At 49.3% G+C, this 25,591-nt stretch overlaps 1 protein-coding gene and 1 non-coding gene across 12 annotated transcripts in view; both read left to right on the forward strand.

The window, feature by feature from the left end:
* DCAF4 (DDB1 and CUL4 associated factor 4) overlaps positions 1–18,407 on the forward strand; it is a 32,265-nt gene extending 13,858 nt beyond the window's left edge. For 3 of the 11 annotated variants that reach the window (XM_024231848.3, XM_024231849.3, XM_024231852.3), the window contains 10 exons: positions 1,097–1,176; positions 2,315–2,417; positions 5,095–5,238; positions 6,338–6,387; positions 10,843–10,922; positions 12,936–13,037; positions 13,161–13,258; positions 14,294–14,467; positions 15,152–15,266; positions 17,372–18,407. In XM_024231848.3, coding sequence (XP_024087616.3) covers positions 1,097–1,176; positions 2,315–2,417; positions 5,095–5,238; positions 6,338–6,387; positions 10,843–10,922; positions 12,936–13,037; positions 13,161–13,258; positions 14,294–14,467; positions 15,152–15,266; positions 17,372–17,565 — 1,140 coding nt within the window. In that variant the 3' untranslated portion in view covers positions 17,566–18,407. Of the gene's footprint in view, positions 1–1,094; positions 1,177–2,314; positions 2,418–5,094; positions 5,239–6,337; positions 6,388–10,842; positions 10,923–11,766; positions 12,180–12,935; positions 13,038–13,160; positions 13,259–14,293; positions 14,468–15,151; positions 15,267–17,371 lie in introns of those variants that run through there. The other 8 variants (XR_010136996.1, XR_008513331.2, XM_024231850.3 and 5 more) reach the window with 5 other exon arrangements.
* A 3,671-nt stretch (positions 18,408–22,078) lies between these two features.
* TRNAC-GCA (transfer RNA cysteine (anticodon GCA)) lies at positions 22,079–22,150 on the forward strand. Its single transcript has one exon. It is a non-coding gene; the product is annotated as a tRNA-Cys (tRNA).
* The last annotated feature ends 3,441 nt before the right edge of the window (positions 22,151–25,591 follow it).

Genomic DNA, 25,591 nt, shown 5'->3' on the forward strand with positions numbered 1-25,591 from the left:
ATCTCAGCTCAGTGCAACCTCCACCTCCCAGGTTCAAGCGATTCTCCTGCCTCAGCCTCCTGAGTAGCTGGGACTACAGGCACGTGCCACCGTGCCCAGCTAATTTTTTTTATTTTTAGTAGAGACAGGGTTTCACCGTGTTGGCCAGGTTGGTCTTGAACTCCTGACTTCAAGTGATCTGTCTGCCTCAGCCTCCCAAAGTGCTGGGATTACAGGCGTGAGCCACCGCACCCAGCCTTCAGCAGTTCTAACATTTTGTCATTCCTGAAGGAATCTTGGGAGGCAGTGTGATATAATTTTAGTAACTGTTTTTTGTTTTTTGGGTTTTTTCTTGAGACAGGGTCCCACTCTGTTGCCCAGTCTGGAGTGCAGTGGCGCCATCTCGGCTCACTGCAACCTCCACCTCCCAGGTTCAAGTGATCCTCCTGCCTCAGCCTCCCAAGTAGCTGGGATTACAGGCACCTGCCACCATGCCCAGCTAATTTTTGTATTTTTTTATAGAGATGGAGTTTCACCATGTTGGCCAGGCTGGTCTCAAACTCCTGGCCTCAAGTAATCCGCCCACCTTGGCCTCCCAAAGTGTGGGATTAGAGATGTGAGCCACCATGCCCATCCCAGCTGTCTATTTTAAATAGAAGACCAGGATGCATGGTGTGGAAAACAGGCCATCTTGTCTGTTTGGAATACAGACCAACAGGTCTAGATGCTAGCATATTTTGTTGTCAAGGTAGGCAATGGAATGTGAAGTTCCAGCCCTGGGTCACCACGGGTGGAACGGAGAGTGGTGCAGACCTGTTTGCAGTCCCATTGCTGCCCTCAACACACCTGGTGGCTTCATCCCCGCGGGTGGATGTGGATGGGGAGCGTGGGCAGAGTTGACGAGCACACTTTCCTGCTCACACTTTCTTCTGCTGGGCCTTTCCTCTTGCCAAGGAAAGGAGACTTGGAAAGGACACCGTCAGATTTTTATGCATATAATTTCTGCCAATTTAGTGCCTATTTCCTTCATTACGTCCTATGGAACTAAAAACATTTTCCATTATCCCATAACAAATAAATCTTCATTGAATTGTTCTCTTTTTTGTAATAAATACAGATTGCCAGGATGGGATTTAATGCATCTTCCATGCTACGAAAAAGCCAGCTGGGTTTTCTCAACGTCACCAATTACTGCCAGTAAGACAGTGCCTCTTTGTTATGTTTTCTTCATGAATGTTCTTTTCTTTCTTATTTTCATGGTATAAGAATCCAGTCTGGATAGACCATGTGGCTACCCCGTGAAGTACCTGCACAGTTGAGGGGCTCCAGTTCACAGCCTGCCTTCTGCTGCTTAAACCCACCCTGAGAAAGCTGTTCTCTCTAGAGCGAAGGCGGGGGACTCTTGCAGGAGGCTAGGGAGAGAGGATGGGGACGTAGGCAGAGATGTCTATTCTCTGTTACTCATAAGTCATTCTAGTAGAAGATCCTACAACTTCATTCCCATGACATTTCTGCATCCTTCTTTCCCTTCTAATGAGTTGTCACTAAAAATGGGGCATTAAGTGGATGTGTGTGTACTAAACCTTATCAAAGTACTTATGATGGCTGATACATTCTAACTAAAACCCTGTAAAATAGGCCGATACTTTCCCCCATTTCCTGAAGAAGAGACTGAGGCTCAGAGTGGAGTGATTTGCTCAAGGTAAAGCTAGAAGTGGGGAACTGTCTGACTCCAACACCTGAGTGCCCAGCGCTGCGTCTCCTGCCCCCACTGTACATGCGCAAGTGAAGAACCTGCATTTAAGGCAGCTTCCTGGGGCACAGCCCTCGGACCTTGGAGCAGGGCCCCTTCAGGGAAGGCCAGAAACACCGTAGGTATCAGGCAGGGCAGGCCCCTCCTGTTTTCCTCCTTCTGAGACAGAAAGTTAAAAATCTAGTTAGATGTGTTCCTCACCCTGCGAAACAAGAGGCGGCCGTATCCTGGGGCTCTTCCCAGCAGCGGAGTGCCCTCCAGACCATTGTTTCATCTCCCGCACTTTCGTCATCTCAGGGAAAGGAGCTGTACTGAATGATGCAGACACAACTCCCTCTAACTCCCACTCTTTGACTCTGCAAATGGGCCACCCACTTCTTCATTTTCATCTTCCTGAGCGTTCTGTGGGGAAACTCAAATTCTGATAATCTGGGGTCTTGCTCTGCTCCATTGCTGAGAAGTACTGTGGAGCAGGCTGACGAGGAGAGATGGGCGTCAGGGGGCAGGGAAGGCCAGAGACCCCCGAATCTTCTTCATGGATGTCAGCTTCAGCATCCATGCCCCCATGCTCTGTTTCTGCAGTTTAGCCCACGAGCTGCGTCTCAGCTGCATGGAGAGGAAAAAGGTCCAGATTCGAAGCATGGATCCCTCCGCCTTGGCAAGCGACCGATTTAACCTCATACTGGTGAGTGGGAGGGGGACACCTGCCTAGGGTGTGGCTGCCACCCTCTGGACACTTTGTGGCTTAGCGTTGCCAGTCATCAAACCTGGCTCTGGAGAAGCCAACTGCAATGAAAGTAGGTGGCATCTTCTTGGTTGTACGATTTTAACCTGCCTGCTGGCTACCCGCTGGGAGATGCTGAGCTGGCAGGCAGGCTGTGCGGCGACCATCATCACCCCCACTTCAGCTCCGTCGTTTGATGTCAGAGTCTGGACCCAGCCACACCTTGACTAATGAACTTTACACAATAACTTCTCCTTGGCTGTGTTGTATATGCAATTAAAAAGGTTCACAGTGGACCTGGGGACATCTACTTCTTCCTGAACTGGGGCAGGACTTGGTGACTAAACCTGCAGCCCAGTGTGCCTTTGGTCACTAGAGGGTAGGACTCCTTGCTTGCCGCTCCTGGCCTCAGTGGCACCTCCCATCAACACACCTCCATCACATCATTTGCAGGGGGGTGAAAGGCCTTCTCTGGTTTGGGTTGGACCCAAGCTGGAAGCCAAGGTCAGCCGCTTAAACCCAGGGGCCACGGAAATGTTGGCAGAGAGCTAGAGGATCCACTGCAAACAAAGGTCCCTGACCTCTCGATGGACCACGTAAGAGCAGGGCCTGCCCGGCAAGCCCTATCCTTCCTGGAGGCTGAGGGAAAGCCAGGGAGAGTGAGAGGAAGATACAGAGGCAGGAGCATCTGGACTTGGTCATCTGCTGGTGGGACTGGAGGTCGACACTGCATTCTCCTGCCCCAGGAGACCACCACAGCGGGGCCCTTCCATGTCAGGAGTGTTGGGGACCGAGCCCACATTCTCCCATGTGGCTTTTCTCTCCATGTGTGCTTGGGGGTATGGTTTGACTGAATGAGTAGAATTGTCTCTTGTGGTTGGTTCCCCTCAGGAGCCCCTTCCCTGGGGTAAAGTGGGTGGGGACGGTGGGGGTCATTGGTGTGTGGGGTCTGGTGATGCACAGGCCACTGTTCACAAGCCTGGACATCTCGGGCCGGTGTGACTGCAGGGCCAGAAAGTGGCTTGGCACCTGGAGAGCAGTTTTTCAGATCTGAGTCTAGTCTCAATGATTCTTCTGGGAACATAACTTCTTCCTGAGTAAACTTATAACGTTGGTACAATTTCACCAAAACCAACGTCCAAACGTGTGTGTGGATCTGTATTTATTAATATATACAAAACACATAAATATGTGGATTTTTGCTTTGAAATAGCAATTAACCATATCATGTTTTAAAATGAGAAAAGAAAAGCTTAAAATAGCCCACATCTGGCACAGTGGTTCATGCCTGTAATCCCAGCATTTGGGGAGGCCTCGGCAGGTGGTTCACTTGAGCCCAAAAGTTTGAGACCAGCCTAGGCAACATGGGTAAACCCCGTCTCTACAAAAAAATATAAATTAGCTGGGCATGGTGGTGTGTGCATATAGTCCCAGCTACTCAGGAGGCTGTGGTGGGAGGATCACTTGATCCTGGGAAATCAAAGCTGCAGTGAGCCATGATTGTGCCACCACAATCCAGTCTGGGCAACCAATCAAGACTCTGTCTCAAGAGAAAAAACAAAAATAGGGCCAGGCGCGGTGGCTCACACCTGTAATCCCAGCACTTTGGGAGGCCGAGATGGGAGGATCACTTGAAGTCAGGAGTTTGAGACCAGCCTGACCAACATTGTGAAACCACATCTCTACTAAAAATACAAAAATTAGCTGGGTGTGGTGGTACGCACCTGTAGTCCCAGCTACTCAGGAGGCTGAGGTGGGAGAATAGCTTGAACCTGGGAGTCGGAGGTTTCAGCAAGCTGAGATGGTGCCACTGTGCTTCAGCCTGGGTGACAGAGTGAGACTTCCTCTCAAAAAAATTAGCCCACATCGTGAGCGAGGCATGGTGCCTCACACCTGTAATCCCAGCACTTTGGGTGGCTGAGGCAGGAGGATCACTTGATGCCAGAAGTTCAAGACCAGCCTGGACAACATAGCAAGACCGTATCTCTACAAAAAAATATAAAAGTAGCCAGGCACGGTGGTTCATGCCTGTAGTCCTAGCTGCTCAGGAGGCTGAGGAGAGAAGATCACTTGAGCCCAGGAGTTCAGGGTTATCATAAGCCATGATCATGCTACTACACTCCAGCCTGGGTGACAACAGTGAGATCCCACCTCTTAAAAAAAATAGCCTACATTTGAATGCAGTCTTTTTCTATTGCACGTTTTATTCAATGCAATTTTTTTTTCATGGTGGTAAAAAAAAAATAGTGCCTATGTAATAGGAACTAGCATTTTTCCTATTGCGGCACAGCCTTCGTGATGGCACATGACACATTCCTCTGGGTGGATGCTAGGACTCTCCCAAACTCACTTCTGAGTGAGGTCCTCATGCAGACCTCAGACTTTCTGGCCATGTCCCCTCACTGCCATTCTCATCCTTCCTCCTGAATTGTTAGATCAGACTCGTGCTGGCTTTGCCCAGAGATGGCTGCCCTGAGTTGGGGAAAGTGAGGTCATCTCCACTCTCGCTCACAGAGAGGAACTCTCACCTAGTGAAAATGCACAGAGCATGGGGGCCAGGAGAGATGGGCAGGTCCCTCTTAGGCAAACCACCAGGCGCAGCCTGGGAGGTCACCCACTGCCCCCTTCCCTTCTCCAGGCAGATACCAACAGTGACCGGCTCTTCACAGTGAACGATGTTAAAGTCGGAGGCTCCAAGTATGGCATCATCAACCTGCAAAGTCTGAAGACCCCTACGCTCAAGGTGTTCATGCACGAAAACCTCTACTTCACCAACCGGAAGGTACATTGCCCATCCCTGTAGCCTTGCTGCACACTTGGCCCTGGGGGTCGTTGGCCAAATTCAGGGTAGAGGAGAGCAACTGGGGAAGAGGGCAGAGCATGCTTACCTCATTTTTCCATAAGACTTGATTTTTACTTGAGCCTAGGAGTTTCAGACCATCCTGGGCAGCATAACACGCATGGTGAAACCTCGTCTCTACAAAAAAAAAAAATTATCTGAGTGTGGTGGCGCACACCTGTAGTCCCAGCTGCTTGGGGCTCGGCGGGAGGTGAGGTGGGAAGATCACCTGAGCCCAGGAGATCAAGGCTGCAGTGAGCCATGATTGTGCCACTGCACTCCAACCTGGGTAACAGAGCGAGACCCTGTCTCAAAAAAATGGATTTACAGTTGCTGAGAACCCATAGGGAAAGAAAAGGACCCCAGGAGTTTCTTGTCTTGGAAAAGAAAGTGAAATGAGATGGTTGGGGTAGGTTGAAGCAGCGCTTTAACTGGTCCTCAGGACCGTCCATCCAGGGGTCCAGGAGTTGATCTGAAAGGGCCCACACCAGGGCACAGAGTTCCTTGGAAATGGGCGACAGTGACTGTGGCCTGGATGGGAGGGGTCCTGCCCTGTGTGTCGGAATGATGCGTCATCCAGCCAGGCCGCAGCCAGCACTGAGGCTTAAACAAATAATAGGAGCTTGCTGTCTAGGGAGCAACCTTTAAGTTGCAGTGGGGTGGTGGCGGCATCCATGAGAAGCTGTGTCTTGCTATTCAGTTGAGGCATAAGCCGCAAGATGGATATAGGTTGAAAATGGCTTCTGGGTGAAGTGAGATACACCTTCAGAGTTCAGCTTATCTCCTGCCATTGTAGAAAATTCAGCCCTGCCCAGAGGGTATGTCAGACCAGATGTCTCCCTGTGGGTCTGTTGAAGGACTCAGGCTTGAGGTTACTTCCTGTCCTGCTCAAGCCCCACCCTCAGAATGCTTGTTCCAGCCCATTTGAAGAGGAGCAGGACCTGAAGAGAGAAGTCCCACGTCTGTGTCCGCACACGTTATTCCACAGGAAAGCATATTACTGTAGAATAACTTTCCATCTCGCTGTGTGCTTCCTCACCAGGTGAATTCGGTGTGCTGGGCCTCGCTGAATCACTTGGATTCCCACATTCTGTATCCTTTGGCAGAGGAAGAGGTTTGGTGGGCAGGCCACACCCTGACGTGGACCTGGGTATATGTGGGCTTCATGACATGGCATCTTAGTGACCAGAGGACCGGGCCCTTGTGCACTTATATCTCACGCTTTAGAAAAAAAAGCAGCGTACCTGGATAGAACACAAGGACGCCCGTGGAGCACAGAGAAGCAGCTGAGGTCCCATCATGGCTGTTGAGATGACATTGATGTCACTGTGTGGCCTTCACATGCATGTGGTGGAGACAGGATGGGCACTCAGGCAGTCTGGCTCCAAGGCCGGCTCACTCTGCCACTGTGGTGTGTGACAGGAGGCTCTGGGTTCACTACACAGACCCAGTATTCCTGCCGGAGAGCTGGTGTGCTAGCGGAGGAACAAGGCGGAAAGGAGCAGCACAGCCTTGGGGAGGAAGCCCAGCTCCTCCTGAGGCCAGGGAGGAAAACACTGGTCAGCAGGGCAGGGTCAGAGAGGGGCTTCCTTTGGCAGTGGACATGGGTCTGTGGGCTCTGGGCCTCGGGTCCCTGCTGGCAACAGCTTTTTAGAGCACTCATCACACTAGTCCTGCCTTCCTGGAGAGCAAGCAGAGCCACTTTGCTGAGAGCACAGTAGTACAGTGTCGTGGTCCCTGGCCTCTGGTACCCTTGGGGGCTGTTGATATGGCACAAGACTTGACTCACCCAAAGCCACGTTAATGACTCTTGTCCTTGGTTCATTCTCTTATTAAATGTGTTCTGGAAACAATGTGACTACTCATTGTACTTCACACCTACTTCCTGAGTTGTGGTGAGATTAACATTAGTTAACTCCTGTGAATGCACCTAGCAGTTTCTGGCATATCATTGGTCCTCAACAAATGATAACTGAATCAGAATCTTTTTTGTAAATTTTATTTGTTTCACAGCACTCTATTTCAAAGGAGTTTTTTGGATTTTAATTTTTTTCAGAGAAAGGGGTCTTGCCCTGTCACCCAGGCTGGAGTGCAGGGTGCAATCATAGCTCCCTCCAGCCTAGAACTCCTGGGCTCAAGTGATCCTCCTGCCTTAGTCTCCCAAGTCACTGGGAGTGTAGGTATGCACCACCACACCCAGCTTACATTTCAAAGGGTCGTAGAGCCTAAATACATTAGCGACCTGATTATAAATTTATATAAGGCACCAAACTATGTGTGTTCTCTAAATTGAAAATTCTATGTGGCTTTCATTTGATGGGGTTCTGTAGGCTAATGGGACTGACCACATGTTACTATGATGATCTAACCAGAGGGCTAATGAGGCCAAGCTCTGCAGAGAGCAAAAACAAGAACCTCACTCACATTTCCAGTCTTAAAACAGCATGGTGTTTTTGTGTTTCTGTAGGCTAAGGAGAGGAAAAAAAAAATCCATGTAATTGGACTTAAAGGGATGGATGGTCTGTTGTAGCTTCATCAGTGGCTTGCCCTCTGGTGGCCATTTCTGGTAGTCTTCGGGCTTTTGTGCTAAAGATTTTTTGTGCTGCTTCAGAAGTTCAGGTAACTTTTTCCCTTTAGAAAAATGGGACTTTGTTCAGACCTGCACTCTGCATTTTCCCTGCAAGAGTGGTGGGAAGTTAGATGGAATTCTTTCTACACTTATTGGGCCCTTAGTTAACCTGTGGCCTGTCAAAGGATTAAATCTTAGCCTGGCTCCATAAGTACTCAAAGTTTGAGTATAAATAAGCTAAGATTCAGTAACTAACATGCACATCCCACTTTCTTCACTTCCTTGCCTTCCAAACCCAGAAGCAAAATAAGTTTATTTGGTGGCAGTGTTCTCATTTACAGTTTCAGCACCCTCTATATCTTGGAGATACTTAACTTGGAGCTTACCACTCAGAGCGGCATGTCACATACACATCACATACTCAGTCAAGAATGTCACCTGGCCAGGCACGGTGGCTCACACCTGTAATCTCAGCACTTTGGGAGGCCAAAGTTGGGGGATTGCTTGAGGCCAGGAGTTTGAGACCAGCCTGGGCAATATAGCAAGACCTCTCTACAAAAAAAATAATAAAATTCTATTAGCTGAGCATCATGGTGCATGCCTGTAGTTCCAGGTACTCAGGAAGCTGAGGCAGGAGGATCACTTGAGCCCCAGAGTTCAAAGCTGCAGTGAGCTGTGATCACACTACTGCACTCCAGCCTGGGTGAAAGAGACCCTGTCTCTTAAAAGAGAGAGAGAAAAGTGACTGGGCGCAGTGGCTCATTCCCATAATCCCAGCACTTTGGGAGGCTGAGGCAGGTGGATCGCTTGAGGTCAGAAGTTCAAGAACAGCCTGGCCAACATGGTGAAACCCCATCTCTACTAAAAATACAAAAATTAGCTAGGTGTGGTGGCACGCACCTGTAATCCCAGCTACTCGGGAAGTTGAGGCAGGAGAATTGCTTGAAAACCCAGGAGACAGAAGTTGCAGTGAGCCAAGATTGCACCAATGCACTCCAGCCTGGGCGACAGAGCAAGACTCCATCTCAAAAAATGTATATAAAAATAAAATGTTTAAAAAGATTTTTAAAAGTTACATGATTGCTTTTCAGATATTTACATTTTCCAGTGAGGAATATGTGTGGTCATTCAGACAACACCTATTGAGTATATGCAGTTGCAAGGAGATAGAGACAGGCAGCCCTACAAGTCTTCAGTGTAGGAGGAAAGCTGCATGCAGGAGGGATTGCAGCCACCTTCCTTCAGGGACACCCATGAGGGCAGGAAGAGGCCAGGGACTCCTAATAGGAGGAGGTGGGAGAAAGCTTTGTATGTTTGGCAGCAGTTTGATATTCATGATGTCTCTGGCTAGGGAGCAGGGCCTTTCAAGACTGAATGCTCGCTTAGGGCTGTGGGAGGTCCCAGGGGGTTGTGATTGTGGAGTCATTTTTGAAAATGATTCCTTTGGTGGCATTGTTGGGGGATAGACGGACGAGAGCAAGTCCTCAGACAGAAGCTGCTGCAAGACTAAGGGCGGCAGTAAGGGCATGAAACGAGGTAGCAGGAGTGGAGGGAAGGGCACCAAGAGGCAGGCGCAGGTTCTAGCCCGAGCATCTTGTGATAGGAGAAGGCCCAGGATAGACCTCCCTACATGGCCATAGGACAGAACTGGAACGTTTCCATCAGATTTAGAAACCACGAGCTCATTGAAGATTGTGGTGAGAACATTTCTCTGGGAAGGTGAGGGTCAGGCCTGGGTTTCAGTGGAGGAAAGGCAAGGGAAGGAGAATAAATACAGGCTCCTCTGGAATGAAGTTTGGCTATGAGGGGAAAAGGAGAGGAACCGCATCAGTCAGAAGACACACACCTAGGCAAGGGTATAAAGGGGCAGGTCAGAGAGGGAAATCCAGTGACTATGCTCACGTGAGCAGAGACACCCACATGTAGTCAGGGAAATGCAAATTTAAATAACAGTGAGATATCACCTGGTACCCATTCAGATAAGCAGAAATTTTAAGGGCTGGTAGTGAGATATTCTGTGCAATGCCATTTCTGTATGTTTTTTTAAAACAAAAGCTGCTTTGTATTATTTATTGACAAATATATGTAGTGGGAATACAGCATGGCTTGGAATAACTTACACCAATTTGAGAAGAGCGGTTCTCTCTGAGTAAAGGAGAAGGGAGAGTTGGACTAGGGAGGGATCAGAGAGAGCTTTTTGGGGTTTTTAATAGTATTTTATTTTTGAGACATGGTCTTACTCTGTCACCCAGGCTGGAGTGCGGTCACGTGATCACAGCTCACCTCAGCCTCCCAAGGAGCTGGTACTACAGGCACACACCACCATGCCCAGCTAGTTTTTGTATTTTTTGTAGAGACAAGGTTTTGCCGTGTTTCCCAGGCTGGTCTCGAACTCCTGGGCTCGAGTGATCCTCCTGCCTCAGCTTCCCAAAGTGCTGGGATTACATAGGCAGGAGCCACCACACCCAGCTTTTAACTATGTCTGATTTGTTTTTCCCTTTAAAAAACATCTGAAGCTGGCCAGGCACGATGGCTCACCCCTATAATCCCAGCACTCTGGGAGGCCGAGGCGGGTGGATCACCTGAGGTCAGGTGTTCGAGACCAGCCTGACCAACTTGGAGAAACCCCATCTCTACTAAAAATACAAAATTACCCAGGCGTGGTGGCACATGCCTGTAATCCCAGCTACTCAGGAGGCTGAGGCAGGAGAATCAGCTTGAACCTGGGAGGCAAAGGTTGTGGTAAGCCGAGATCGTGCCATTGCACCTCACCCTGGGCAACAAGAGTGAAACTCCGTCTCAAAAACAAACAAAAACATCTGAAGCTAAATGTGGACAGTGTAAATGCATGTTGAATCTGGACGGTGGGGGTTACTCTGTCCTAGGTTGTGTGCCATATGACCTTCTGAAGGGTAAATGTCCATGCCTCCTCCCAGAAGGGAACCTTGTGCCTAACTGTCCTTAACAGTTTTTTCCAGGCTGTGCCTCATGGGACTCGCAGAGACTCCAGGCTGTGCCACCCTGCTCCCAGCATCACTGTTCGTCAATAGTCACCCAGGTACAGGGTTCTCTTCCTTTAAAGAAATCTGTCCTCTGTCTCCTGAGAGCTGTGTCGGGGTGGCTTAGAGAGAAGTATGGGGCCACTGCAGAGGCACTGTGGGAGGATTCCCTAAGCCTGTCCCAGGGTTTGTACCAGAAGCATGTGCTTTTTTACAGCATCTGCCCCTTTTTACCCATCTTGGGCCATTTCAGTCATTTCAGCAGCCAGAGCAGACTTAACACGTATGTAAACCAACGTGAGCTCAGAACAGATTTGGATGCCTATGCACATCATTCAGAAAACACCTCCGAAGGTCCAAAGCACCTCAGGTGCTATCAGGGATACTTAACAATCTGCCTACGTTAAGGCAATTTGACTTCTCCTTCCTGACAGCATTCTGGATATTACATTTTCAGTCTATCAGAAAATTCGGATCAATAAGACAAGGGTGAGAGGCCTCTTAAGAGTGTGGGCTTCAGGCAGACCTGGCACAAATCCCAGCTCTGCCCCTTGCCAGCTTGAATGGAATGTTGAACCTCCCTAAAGCGGACAAGGCCTTCTCAGTCCACATCTGTGGAGAATTAGGTGAGATCACACACATTTAGCCCAGTGCCTGGTATTTCATTGCACAGCAAGCTTATGAGGCAGGAGTGTGTCTTACCACCATTTTACAGATAAGGAAACTGAGGCAGAGAGTTTCAGAATTTGTCTTACAAAAGTAATTTTTAGTGTTGGAGGTCAGGCTCACAGTACCCTTTGGGGAGGTAGTAATTGGGAAAGGGATGTGAGGGAGGCCTCTGGGGTACCGGATTGTTTTATGTCTTGTCTTGTCTTGTCTTTTTTTTTTTTTTTTTTTTTTGAGATGGAGTTTCGCTCTTGTTGCCCAGGCTGGAGTGCAATGACACGATCTCAGTTCACCGCAACCTCCGCCTCCGGGGCTCAAGTGATTCTCCTGCCTCAGCCTCCCAAGTAGCCGGGATTACAGGCATGTACCACCACACCTGGGTAATTTTTGTATTTTTAGTAGAGACGAGATTTCTCCACATTGGTCAGGCTGGTCTCGAACTCCCGACCTCAGGTGATCCACCCGCTTCAGCCTTCCAAAGTGCTGGGATTACAGGTGTGAGCCACTGCGCCTGGCCTGGATTGTTTTATTTCTTAACCTGGGTGGTGGGTACATGGCTATATTTAGTTTGTGATAACTCACTGAACTGTATCCTTACAATCTGTACATTCTATCACTGCAAAAGTTTATTTTAAAAAATATTTTGTCGAAGCACAGTGGCTCATGCCTGTAATCTCAACACTTTGGGAGGCCAAGGCAGGATAATCGTTTGAGCCAGGAGTTCAAGACCAGCCTGAGCAACATAGCAAGACTCCAATCTCTACAAAAAATAAATAATTAGCCATGTGTGGTTGTGTGGTGGCTCACACCTGTGATCCCAGCTACTTGGGAGGCTGAGATGGGAGGATTCCTTGAGCCTGGGAGGTTGAGGATGCACTGAGCCATGATCAGGCCACTGCACTCCAGACTGGGCAAAAGAACAAGACCCTGTCTTAAAATATATATATATATATATATATATATATATATATATATATATATATATATATATGTATGTATATGTATATATATATGTATATATATATATTTATTTATTTATTTATATTTATATATGTGTGTGTGTGTGTGTGTATGTATATACACACACACTTGCCTGAGATCACATAGCTGATAGGTGATCGAGGATCGGAGCCACCTTACCTCCGACAGTATACTACCTCCTTGATACCAGTACTATTTGTACTATAAACACGACTACTGGGAATGTTAACATAGATGCATTTTCAGAATAACCACCTGTGAGGCAGGCATCCCAGCTGAGTCTCTGTTGCAACCACAAAACCCAGAATGGGGCCAAAGTTATAGACCCTCTGAGCAGCTATGGGCATATTTGGATGTTTTCCGAACCCAGTGGTCCCTGGCCTGCCCAGAAGGCAGCCACACTTTACGTTCTCCTATCCCCTTAGCAGGAATAGACCGGCCTGGCATGCTCTGCAGTTTCCGGATCCCTGGTGCCTGGTCCTGTGCCTGGTCCCTGAATATCCAAGCAAATAACTGCTTCAGTACAGGTGAGCCTGGCTCCCCAGGTGCCCAGAGAACAGGCCTTAACAGGCCTTAAAACCCCATGTAGTTGTCCCTCTCCCCAGACTACATGTGACATAATCTTACCAGCCCATCTCTGTCTCTGCCAGGCTTGTCTCGGCGGGTCCTGTTGACCAACGTGGTGACGGGACACCGGCAGTCCTTTGGGACCAACAGTGATGTCTTGGCCCAGCAGTTTGCTCTCATGGTTGGTTGGATTGGGACAGGCAGAATATAAAAGTTTGCCCCATGTAGAAATTTGGCCAGATTGAAATTGGACTCCTCTGTGTGCCATCTAGTCCTCTTTGACAGCAGAGAAAGAGCATCAGAAAGGATCAGTGGGTTCCTTTGTAAGGGTGTCTGAGCTGAGTGAAAGTTGGTTGATCCAGAAAGGCTGGCCTGAGTTGCTCTAAACAACCTCTCATGGAAAGGTATTGTGACCAATTCTTGGGTACTTGGATTTACCCAGTAGGACAAACCATTTTTAAAATGTATAAGCTAAACACCAATTATTCACAGCTCTCAGATTATATATTCTATATATTTAAAAAATCAGGCCAGGTACAGTGGCTCATGGCTGTAATCCCAACACTTTGGGAGGCCAAGATGGGTGGATCACGAGGTCAGGAGTTCAAGACCAGCCTAGCCAAGATGGTGAAACCCCTTCTCTACTAAAAATACGAAAGTTAGCCGGGCGTAGTGCTGGGCGCCTGTAATCCCAGCTGCTCGAGAGACTGAAGAGAATTGCCTGAACCCGGGAGGCGGAGGTTGCAGTGAGCCAAGATCGTACCACTGCACTCCAGCCTGGGCAACAGAGCAAGACTCCATCTCAAAAAAAAAAAAAAATTGTGGTCATTACTATATTTCACAGACTTTTCACTAGAAAATGCCATCTTTCCTTAAAAATGAATGAACCCACTAACCTGCTTTTGGTGGAGATGGGGTGCTATCTCTGGGACCTCAGAGAGAAAGGCCAAAGGGGACAGTGCAGGGGGATGGGGGGCAGCTCCTAGGACCTCCGTGCTACCCATGAGGAGGACACATGGGGTCTGGTTCTTCTAGCCACTAACAAGGAATCACCCTCCCTTCCAACTCCATTGAGACCCAAACCCTGACCAGCACGTGTCTAATCACACTGTCTGACCCAGAGGCTGGAAGAGGGGTTATATCAGGAGGACCTGCCCTGCCCAGCCTCAGAGGGATGTCATGGTAGCCGGGCACCGAGCAGTCCCTCTTTCCACAGGCTCCTCTGCTGTTTAATGGCTGCCGCTCTGGGGAAATCTTTGCCATTGATCTGCGTTGTGGAAATCACGGCAAGGGGTGGAAGGCCGCCCGCCTGTTTCATGATTCAGCAGTGACCTCTGTGCGGATCCTCCAAGATGAGCAATACCTGATGGCATCAGACATGGCTGGAAAGGTAGGGGATCATGGACTTTCTCAGGCCACAGGGTCTCGTGGCCCAGAGCCCTGCCAGGTGAAAGGGTTCTGCTGAAGAGGTCCTCATACCAAGACCCCAGGCAGGGGAAGTTCGCTGAAGACCAGGTGATTTGTGGGCCCTGCATGGGGACTGCTTTGTTGACCATATGAGCCTAATCTGATCTGACGTAAACAAAAGTGAAAGTGATTCTCTGGTTATGTGCCTTTTTTTTTTTTTTGAGATGGAGTCTTGCTCTGTTGCCCAGGCTGGAGTGCAGTGGTGCTGTCTTGGCTCACTGCAACCTCTGTCTCTCAAGTTCAAGCGATTCTCCTGCCTTAGCCTCCTGAGTAGCTGGGATTACAGGTGCCCGCCACTGCGCCCAGCTAATTTTTGTATTTTTAGTAGAGATGGGGTTTCACCATGTTGGTCAGGCTGGTCTCAAACTCCTGACCTCATGATCTGCCCACCTTGGCCTCCCAAAGCGCTGGGATTACAGGCATGAGCCACCGCGCCTGGCCTGGTTACATGCTTTTGATGGACTCCAAGGCTCAGGAATTCGAGATGGAGATCTTCATGAGCTGCACAGGCCACTGGAGACCACGTTGCCTTCCTGGCTTCACACTTGGGGACCACTATGGTACCTCCTGGCCCCTCCCTGATGGCCCCTGGTGCTTCTTTCCACAGGTCAAGCTGTGGGACCTGAGGACCACGAAGTGCGTAAGGCAGTACGAAGGCCACGTGAATGAGTATGCCTACCTGCCCCTGCATGTGCATGAGGAAGAGGGAATCCTGGTGGCAGGTACTTGAGGAAGGAAGGGGACGTTCCACCCCATCAAATACTGTCTCTCAGGGGCGATCCCAGCAGCTTCAGCAGCAGAGGGAAAAGTTATCCCAAAACAGAACTGAGTCAAGGGGAGTGTGGACAGTTGGGTGGGGAGACTAGGGGGGAAGTAGAATTGGATATATTAGTAATCAGCAGTGTAAATAAATGTCCGCCAGGTGGACAGCCTCATCCCATGTCAGTGCGCACGCGTCACCTCAGAAACAGGCAGGTGGGGAGGCCCTGAGAGGCCTGGGTTTGGAGTTTGAGTGGATTTCATCAGGCCAGCATTATCCCACCACACAACTATCTTATCCAAAAACTTGGGCTCCCTGTTGTCTCTACTCACATTTCCACCAGAGGATGCTGAGAAAAGAAGTTATGGTCATTGTAAAGATTCTTGGCCCCGGCCCGGCGCGGTGGCTCACGCCCATAATCCCAACACTTTGGGAGGCCAAGGAGGGCGGATCACGAGGTCAGGAGATAGAGACCATCCTGGCCAACATGGTGAAACCCCGTCTCTACTAAAATACGAAAATTAACTGGGCATGGTGGCACCTGCCTCTAATCCCAGCTACTCGGGAGTCAGAAGCAGGAGAATTGCTTGGACCAGGAAGTCGGAGGTTGCAGTGAGCCGATATCATGCCACTGCACTCCAGCCCTGGCAACAGAGCGAGACTCTGTCTCAAAATAAATAAATAAATAAAAAAGATTCGTGGCCCCTTTACTGCCATCCCTTTGGCTCCACGGCCTGCAGATGAGGAGCAGCTCTCTGGCCACTAAGCCCCCTGGAAGGGAGTTACCAGCTGATTACAGATGGTGGTGGCTATAGCGTAATCAGACAGTGTGCAGGCTCAATGCTTTCACACTGGAATAGTGGCTGCTGACACTGCAGAATGTGCTCTCAGTCTTCAAGAATTGTCACCTCTACTGGTATTCCTGTAGAAAGGGCTTATTCCCCATGGAACATTTTTGTGGCTAGGAAGCATCACTTTGTTAGGACGTTCATAGACTTATTTACTATTCTCATCAATACCAGGACTTCGCTTCCTTTTTAAGTCGATTTTTCACCTATTTTTATCACAGAAGAGCTCCTGTGAGCTGGATGATAGAGGGAGCTCAGCCTTGCTGAGAGGCAGATGCAGGTAGTCACCAGCTGCAGTAATAAACTGCAGCCGGGATTCAGCTTCAGCCAAGATAGCACTTATGGTCTTAGAGTCACACAGGTGATTAGAATCACAAATGTGAAATCCATGACTGCCCAAGGCCTGTCCTCTTCTCCTGCTGAAGGTCTCCAGTAGTGTATATCATGTTTCTGGGCTGCTGTAACCCATGCTGTTGTGTGTCACAGTCCTCAGAACTGGAGCCCTGAAGACTTAAACTGGTCCTAGGAACTGAAGCATTAAACCAGAAAGAGCTGTGGGGAGGGTTGTCAACCTAGCCCATCCCCAGGATGTAATGACTTTGACAGATTTTACTATAACATGGAAAGATCAGGCCAGGCATGGTAGCTATAATTCCAGCACTTAGGGAGCTTGAGGCCAGGAGTTTAAGACCAGTCGGGGCAACACAGCAAGACCCTATCTCAAAAAAAAAAATTAGGCATGGTGGCACACACTTGTAGTCCCAGTTAACTCAGGAGGCTGAGGCAGAAGGATGGCTTGGGCCCAGGAGTTCAAGGCTGCAGTGAGCCCTGATTGCACCACTGCACTCCAGCCTGGGCGACAGAGCAAGACCTTGTCCCTAAAAAAATGGGGGAAATCAGTTGCATGTCACCTAGACCAGGTGGGCCACGCTCGCACTTGAACGTTCCATGACATCAAGAGCAGCAGAATCCCCAGACATTAGCCAGGATGCCTCCGAGCCACTCATGGCATCACACAGCCAACCAGGGCATCTTGTCATTGTTCTAGCACAACAGGGCGACTTGGGTTATCCGTAGAAATACTGTCCGTTAATGAGTTTGTGTTTTGACTTACATGAAATCACAGCCCTGAGGAATCTTGGGAAGCCATGTCCACATGTAGGTAAGTTTTCCTTTGCATTCTCTCACTAGCCTGCCATGTGTCTCTCCTCTTTCCTAGTGGGCCAGGACTGCTACACAAGAATCTGGAGCCTCCACGATGCCCGCCTGCTGAGAACCATACCCTCCCCGTACCCTGCCTCCAAGGCCGACATTCCCAGTGTGGCCTTCTCGTCGCGGCTGGGGGGCTCCCGGGGCGCGCCGGGGCTGCTCATGGCTGTCGGGCAGGACCTTTACTGTTACTCCTACAGCTAATTCTGCAGGGTACAGCGCACAGCCGTGTGGATTTGACTTACGGGAGTAAAGTATAACTTTTTATTGCATCTAATAAGGGCGTTTTAAGTGACACTCAGTGTACATAAATCCCATCCTCTGGCTGCTAGGAGAGAAGTGCTGAATGTTCCGTGTGGAGACACTCAGGAAAGTTATTTCAGTTAAATTGCTGGCTCAGAGAGCTTGGAAGTCCTTTTCATAAAAGGTACCTCTTTCCTTTTCTTATTGAATTCTTAGAACTTAGTTAACCCTCCCTGCCTTTTCTTAACAAAAAGGACTTTTCTAAGGACTGAAGATTGGCAAAAACGGAAAGCTTCTTCCACCAAGAGCCCATTGGAGCAGCCCAGTGATGAGACGGTGAGATGGTTTGAGTCCTCGGTGCCTTGGTCGCAGGAAGAAAGACCTGCATCCTGCATCTGTACTTGGGGAAGCCAGCAGAGAGGACGGGGAGGTTACTTCTCTAAGTTTCTGCAGAAATATTGAAGGCTGGAGTTTGGAATCCTTAAACTTGGCCTTCTCAAACTCAGCAGCAGATCTCCACGATTCTCCTGTTATTATTCAAAGGCGTTGGAAGGAAAGATGGATCTTCTTACATGCTAGAAGTTTTAAACAGTCCTTAACATGCGTTTGTTGAAGCACCTTCCAGAATGTAAGGTTCAGCAGCTCTGGTTTCTATTACAGTGACTTGAATGTCAGATTCAAGGGCCCGGTGTCAAAGGAAGTTGGTTTTGACTTTTTGTAATCTAGGAGCGGCGGTTTGTGAGATGTTTATTTGGTGTTAAAGAGCCTGATTTTTCTACCAAACAATAAAACCAAGAGAAGAATCATGGTGTGACATGTGCTTCTGTGAATGACTCAGGAGATCATGAAGCTTGGGCTGCTGGGACCAGCTTTCATAGCCTTCCTGGAGAGCTTCCCTGGGCCCCTCCAGACCCACTCTGCCCTCATCATCTGTCCATCTCCACCCTGCTCTGTACATGCCCAAAAGACTCACCTCTGGACTAGGTCAGGGTTCCCTGGCTCCCAGCGGCTAGGTATGTTCAGCCAGTGGGAAGCAGCAGCAGAACACAGAGGGCAAGAGGAGAGGGAGGTGGGATCGCTGGTTCCTCAGCTCCCTTCTGGTTGGGCTGTGGGTGGCTGTAACCAAAACCCACCACTTCTATTGGAAAGCGCTGAGAGCGAGCCGGGTTCTTCATTTGTCCCTTCAGACCTGCAGCTGGTCATCACACCTCACTGTTGCTGGCCCAGGATGCCTCACTAGATAGACTCGCAGTTACCCACTTGAATGTTTCCTGCCAGTACCCTGACAAATACAGCGTATTCTATAAAGAACCAAATTTTATTTATTTATTTTTTTTGAGATGGTATTTTGTACTTGTTGCCCAGGCTGGAGTGCAATGGCGCTCTCACCGCACCCTCCACCTCCTGGGTTCTAGTGATTCTCCTGCCTCAGCCTCCTGAGTAGGTGGGATTATAGGCGCGTGCCACCATGCCTGGCTAATTTTGTATTTTTAGTAGAGATGGGGTTTCTACATGTTGGTTAGGCTGGTCTCAAACTCCCGACCTCAGGTGATCTGCCCGCCTTGGCCTCCCAAAGTGCTGGGATTACAGGCGTGAGCCACTGCACCTAGCAATTTTTTATTTATTTATTTTTTTGAGACAAGGTCTTGTTCTGTCACCCTGGCTGGAGTGCGGTAGCACGATTTTGGCTTACTGCAACCTCCACCTTACGTGTTCAAGGGATCCTCCCACCTCAGCTTCTCGAGTAGCTGGGACTACAGAGACAGGGTTTCACAATGTTGCCCAGGCTGGTCTTGAACTCCTGAGCTCAAGTGATCTGCCCATCTCAGCCTCCCAAAGTGCTGGGATTACAGGCCTGAGCCACCGCACCTGGCCCGGTTCTTAAATATATTTAATCTGTCCGCCCCAGTTACCTAAGGCTCTGACCTCTTCCCTCTCCCACCAGCAAACCCCAGGGCAGTTTGCACTGTGCCCCTCAGCACTGTGGCTGACAGTGTTCTGTATTCTCTTCCCCACATTCAGGATCATGGTGGCACAGGAAGGGATGGCTGGATAGTAGAATACATCCTCCACATCTTCAGGAAAGGACAGAGATACCTCAACAGGAGAAGTTGGGCAGGGACAGGCAAGTGCTGCCTCCATTTCCAGCCTCATCATGGTTCCTGGGCCATAGTGAAGCCTGGTTGAGGGGAAGAGGCCCAGGGACTGCATCCTTCCAGCTTTTCTTCACATACACAAGCAGATGGTGCCACAGTGCTCCCTGATATTAGCTAATAAGTACCTACTGTATGTCAGGCCCCCCCCCCCCGTTTTTTTTTTTTTTTTGAGACATGGTCTCAGTCTGTCGCCCAAGCTGGAGTGCATGAGTTGCAGTAGCACAATTACTACTCACTGCAGTCTTGACCTCCTTGGGCTTCAGCAATCCTCCCACCTCAGTCTTCTGAGCAGTTGGGCCCACAGGTGTGCACCACCGCACTCAGTTAATTTTTTATTTTTTGTAGAGATGCAGTCTCCCTATGTTTCCCAGGCTGGTCTTGAACTCCTAGACTTAAATGATCCTCTGGCCTCATGAGGCCTCCCAAAGTGCTGGCATTACAGACATGAGCCATTTGTAAGGCGCTTCTCACCCTCACACTAACCCCACGGCACAGTTTGGGAAACAAGTTTCTTGAGTTAAAGTGGTTTGGCAAGAAGAGCTGAGCTGGGATTAAAATTCTGCGCTTCCCAACTCTGAAGCCCCTGTTCCCCTCACTGCTGCATCCTGCTCATTTTCCAGGCCCAGGTTAACAACAATGGGAAAGAGTTGAGAGAGATTTTTCTAACAGGGTAAACCCTCCTCCCAGCCCAACTCCATCCTGGGCCACTCCTCTAGTCACGTGATCCTTTGTACCATTTGGTCCAATTGATCTTGATCTCATCCATTTTTTCCACATGGGTCGGAGACAAGGGTGAGATTTTTCTCATTTCTCGTGGGAGAAAGGCAAGCTCTGCCAAGCCCAGAATTTCTGGCCCCTCCTGTCCCAGCACAAATCATTCACAGTCTTCCCGCAATTATTCCTGGTGCGGGGTTTTATTTCTAGGAAGCCTTCTGTCCCTCAACCTCACCAGCCCTTGGCTTTTCAGCCCAGAGGCTCAGGACATTTGAGGATTGCGTGTTTGGCTGTAGGCATGGGGAATGCAGTGACTACGCCTGGTTGGCATCCCATACCACACCCAGGGGAATGGGGAAGCCAAGAGGTGGAGTGAATGCAGGCTCAGGCCTCTCTCTCCTTGCCCCCAAGGGCATCCTCTCCAGCAGGTGGCTGGGCATGACCACTACAATGCTGACGTCAAACCGGTCAGTGGGTTCAGTGGAAGGTTCGGCTACTGCGGGAACACCCCAGCTCTCTGTCGGAGCACGTCTGTCTTTGGAGAGGTCACCCACTTCCCTCTGTTCTAACAGCATCTCTTCCCTTCATAGCCCTCAACCTGAATTTCTAAGACAGGTTTAGATGAACTCTCAATGTTATTTTACATTTAAAAAATTTGTGTCTCCAAGTGTGCCATTTCTTCCCTGAGATTGGGGAAGGAGCCAGCTGTACTCTCGACTTCTCTTCCCCTGGAGAGGAGGTGAGACGAGAAAGGGCTTCTCGGGCCTATGCCCTTGCACGCCATACCAACGAGTGCCAGCTTTGAAAGGAGAGGCTTCACTTCTCCCCTGCCAGTGGGATAAGAAGGAGCCACACTATTCAACCTCAATAAAACACTTCCCCAGCAATCAGCAGGACCCCAGGGTCAGAGCTGGCTATTGTTTCCATCAAGAACAGAGCAAAGGCCAAGCTCCGTGGTTTACGCGCGTGTAATCCCAGCACTTTGGGAGGCCGAAGTGAGGCCGAGACAGGAGGATTGCTTGAGCTCAGGCAGTTGGATCACTTGAAACCAGCCTGGGCAACAATGCCAAAACCCTGTCTTTACAAGATACACACACACACACACACACACACGCATGCACACTCTATATATAGAGAGAGAGAGAGAGAGAGAGACTCTCACTCTTAGCCCAGACTGGAGTACAGTGGTGTGATCTCAGCTCACTGCAACCTCCGCCTCCCAGGGTTCAAGCAATTCTCCTGCCTCAGCCTCCCTAGTAGCTGGGATTACAGGCGCCTGCCACCACGCCCAGCTAATTTTTTTGTATTTTTAGCAAAGACGGGGTTTCGCCATGTTGGTCAGGCTGGTCTCAAACTCCTGACCTCACCTCGGCCTCCCAAAGTGCTGGGATTACAGGCGTGAGCCACTGCGCCCAGCCCAGGATGTCATTTTTCAAGTGTTCCCTTTCAGTTTATTGGTGGCCAAGGGAAAAGCCAAAGCAGATGATAGATAATTAAGAAGGTGAGGCTTTAGAACACAAAGCTTGCCAGAACTCTAGTGTGGGTGGAACTTGATTGTATTGAGTCACCATAAGTGGACAAGGAATGAGCTTCTGACAGGTGAAGGGGGTATAGCTCAGGGGTAGAGCATTTGACTGCAGATCAAGAGGTCCCCGGTTCAAATCCGGGTGCCCCCTTCCTGGATGTTTTCTACTTTAAAAGTAAATACTGTCAGCCACAGTGTCACCAGAAAAGATGAAGGAATTTTCAACTTGCTCTTGTGCTAAAATTGTTCCTCCCACATTCCAGCTGACCACTAGGACAAAAAGCCCCTTTAGGACCTCCGTTGCCTTCCATTAAGACCAAGTACCTGAGGAAATTCTAAATCTATGAGTAAGTCTGAAAGCTGTGAACACAATTTGGCCATCGGGTGTGTGTCAGAGTATATATAAAAATGTTCCTTCAACATATACTTTTGAAAAGCTCCCTTGAGTTAAAACATGAAAGAAGGGCCAGGCACAGTGGCTCACGCCTATAATCCCAGCACTTTGGAAACCAAGGTGGGCGGATCACTTGAGTTCAGGAGTTCAAGACCAGCTTAAGCCACATGGCGAAACCCCGTCTCTACTAAAAATGCAAAAATTAGCCAGGTGTGGTGGTGCATGCCTGTAATCCCAGCTACTTGGGAGGCTGAGGCAGGAGAATTGCTTGAACCCAGGAGGCGGAGGCTGCAGTGAGCCCAGATCATGCCACTGCACTCCAGCCCGGGTGACAGGAGAGACTGTCTCAAAAAAAAAAAAAACCTCTTTGATGACATCCTTTGCCATGGTCTTTAATGCTACGCAGCCACAACTAACCACTTTATGGGGCTTTCCCTTTGTCAGTTTTACAGTGGCCCACCCTTTCCCCTAGTTTCTTGTCACCAACCGTAATTAGGGTGATCTGGTGTTCAGCACCAAGGGTCTTCAGCCACATAGGTAGGCTCATCACAGTTGGGGGCAGCACACAAGGATGGGCCTAGCACTTGTCTAAGGCTTTGGCAGCTTATCGAATTCCACGTGCTAGGCCATCGTGGATGAGGGCAGCCTTTGGGACCTTTATAAAGCAGTATTAAGGTCCATGACACCTCCAGCAGTGATGCCTTCCTGGACCATGGTGGTGGGTTAGGGGGGAAGCTGATTCTTGAACACACATGAGCCTCTGCCTCCACGACTCAGTAGCGGCGGGGAAAGAGCAGCAGTTTGTTCTTGGTTAACACTCACTGCACCTAAAATGTGGTCTAGGTTGCATGAAAAGGGGTTAAACTTGGCCAAGAAGTTGATTAAGCATTTTGGCCAGTTTGCTTGTTACCACTGATGTCATAAAAATTAATATGTTACAATCTCCGAGCATCTTTCTTTTTTTTTTTTTTTTTAGACAAGGTCTCACTCTGTCGCCCAGGCGTGATCTTGGCTCACTGCAGCCTTGACCTCCCAGGCTCAAGCAATTCTCCCACCTCAGCTTCCTGAGTAGCTGGGATTACAGACGTGTGCCACCACACCAGTCTGATTTTTGAGGTTTTGGGGTTTCTTTTTTTGTAGAGACAGGATTTTGCCATGTTGCTCAGGCTGGTCTAGAACTCCTGGCCTCAAGCCATCCACTTGCCTTGGCGTCCCAAAGCACTGGGATTACAGGTGTGAGCCACCGTGCCTGGCCTTGAAGGATTTTCCATTTTGCCCTACTCCCCAGGTGACAATGAAAGGTAGCAAATGAGCAGGTGATTGTGACGGCAGCACTGAGCTGTGATAGACCCCTTGCTAACTAGCTCAGTGTTTGCTTACTTATAGCCTTCTAGAGACAACAATGAATGGCACACACTGGTTATCAAAAATGTCCACAAATACTGGCCGGGTGCGGTGGCTCATGCCTGTAATCCCAACACTTTGGGATCACTTGAGGTTGGGAGTTCAAGACCAACCTGGCCAACATGGTGAAACCCCGTGTCTACTGAAAATACAAAAACTAACCAAGCGTGGTGGTGCACACCTGTAATCCCAGCTACTCAGGAGGCTGAGGCAGGAGAATCCCTTGAACCCTGGAGGCGGAGGTTGCAGTGAGCCGAGATTGCAACACTGCACTCCAGCCTGAGCAACAGAGTAAGACTCCACCTCAAAAAAAAAAAAAAAAAAAGCCCAGATAAATACCGCCTCATGTCCCATGTTGCTGTGGACACCCGAGAATCCAACTGGCCCAACATGGTTTGGAGGGCGCTGCCAGCCTCCTAGCTGTCCCCAGCAAGGTTCCTCACATCAGGCATCCTTCATCGAAGACCGAGTCAGCCCCTCCCTATTACCTGTCAGCCCTAGATCTGTCCTGGTCTAAATCTTCCACCTAACCATCTCCAAAAACAATTTCAGGCTAAACTCTTATTTCTTCTTGGTTTCTCCGTTTGTACATGTTGCTAAAAGGCTCTGGTCCTGCTCTAAGTCTGTCATCTCCAGTCCATCCACTGTACTGCCACAGGAATGATCTTTCTAGATCTTTGCTTTCGATGGCTTCCTGTGCCTCAGATAGAGTGTGTGGCCTTTTGTGATCTGACTTCATATGCCTCTCCATCCTCTTGCGCCATCTCTGCCTCACACCTGGTGCTCTCGGGATACCACGTTTGAAGTCTGTCCCCCACACACCTGGGCCTCTGCTCAAGCCACTCAACTCCTTTTCATCCAGAAAAGTCCAACTTTTAAGGCTCAGCGTAAAAGACACCTCAGGGAAGTTTCGTTTCCCCAGCACTTGACGCAACTAGACACTTGTTATGATGAACAATTTTTTGTTTTGCCAGCATGATTTCATTTTCATTACTACAACCCTAGAAAGTAAATTTCCACACTTTACAGAAACAAAAAAACTGAATCTCAAGAGAGTGATTTGCCCAAGGTCTTCTGCTGATAAGTGTAGCAGAGCCAGCTGAGGCTCCTACTGAAGTTCAAGACTCTATTAGGCCCCTTGTGTTGGGGAGAATGGGCTTCTTACTGTTCCTCTGGACATTTAAGATCTTCTTGGGTTCAGTTCAACAGTTTCTCCTTTTCTCCCTCTTTCCTTAAGACTCACTGCCTCTGCCTCCCACAGTACCTTCTGGCCTGGGCCTGGCTATCGTATCTTTGCTTGCTCCTACTACCTGCCTGCCTGCTTGCACTCTTGGCTTCACGTGAATAAAGGCAGCTGTTGCAATACCAAAAAGGATATTCTCTGTAGATGCCATAATCTGAGCAAAGGCGCACAGACACAAATGCTCCTGGTAGTCCAGGGCAGCCAGAACTGAGGTGCCGTGGTGGCTGGGAAATCCATTCAGGCCCTGCTTGTGTTGCAGTATTTTTGTGTTTGTTTTCACAGAGACAGGGTCTTGCTATGCTGCCCAGGCTGGTCTCAAACTCCTGGCCTCAAGTGAACCTCCCACCTCAGCCTCCCAAAGTGCTGGGATTATAGGCACGAGCCACCGTGCCCAGCCGAGTTCCACTATCTTTGGATATGAAATGGAGTTATCTAAGGATAAAGCCAGAGCGTCAGAGAGATTCTGGCTAGAGTTAAGGGTATGGCCAGTTTAAGGTGGCCGTTGAAAACGTTTGGCAGTGGTTAAGTCCCTCAGTACAGCATCATGTACT

Source organism: Pongo abelii, chromosome 15, assembly GCF_028885655.2.
Source record: "Pongo abelii isolate AG06213 chromosome 15, NHGRI_mPonAbe1-v2.0_pri, whole genome shotgun sequence".
NCBI classification, from domain to species: domain Eukaryota; kingdom Metazoa; phylum Chordata; class Mammalia; order Primates; family Hominidae; genus Pongo; species Pongo abelii.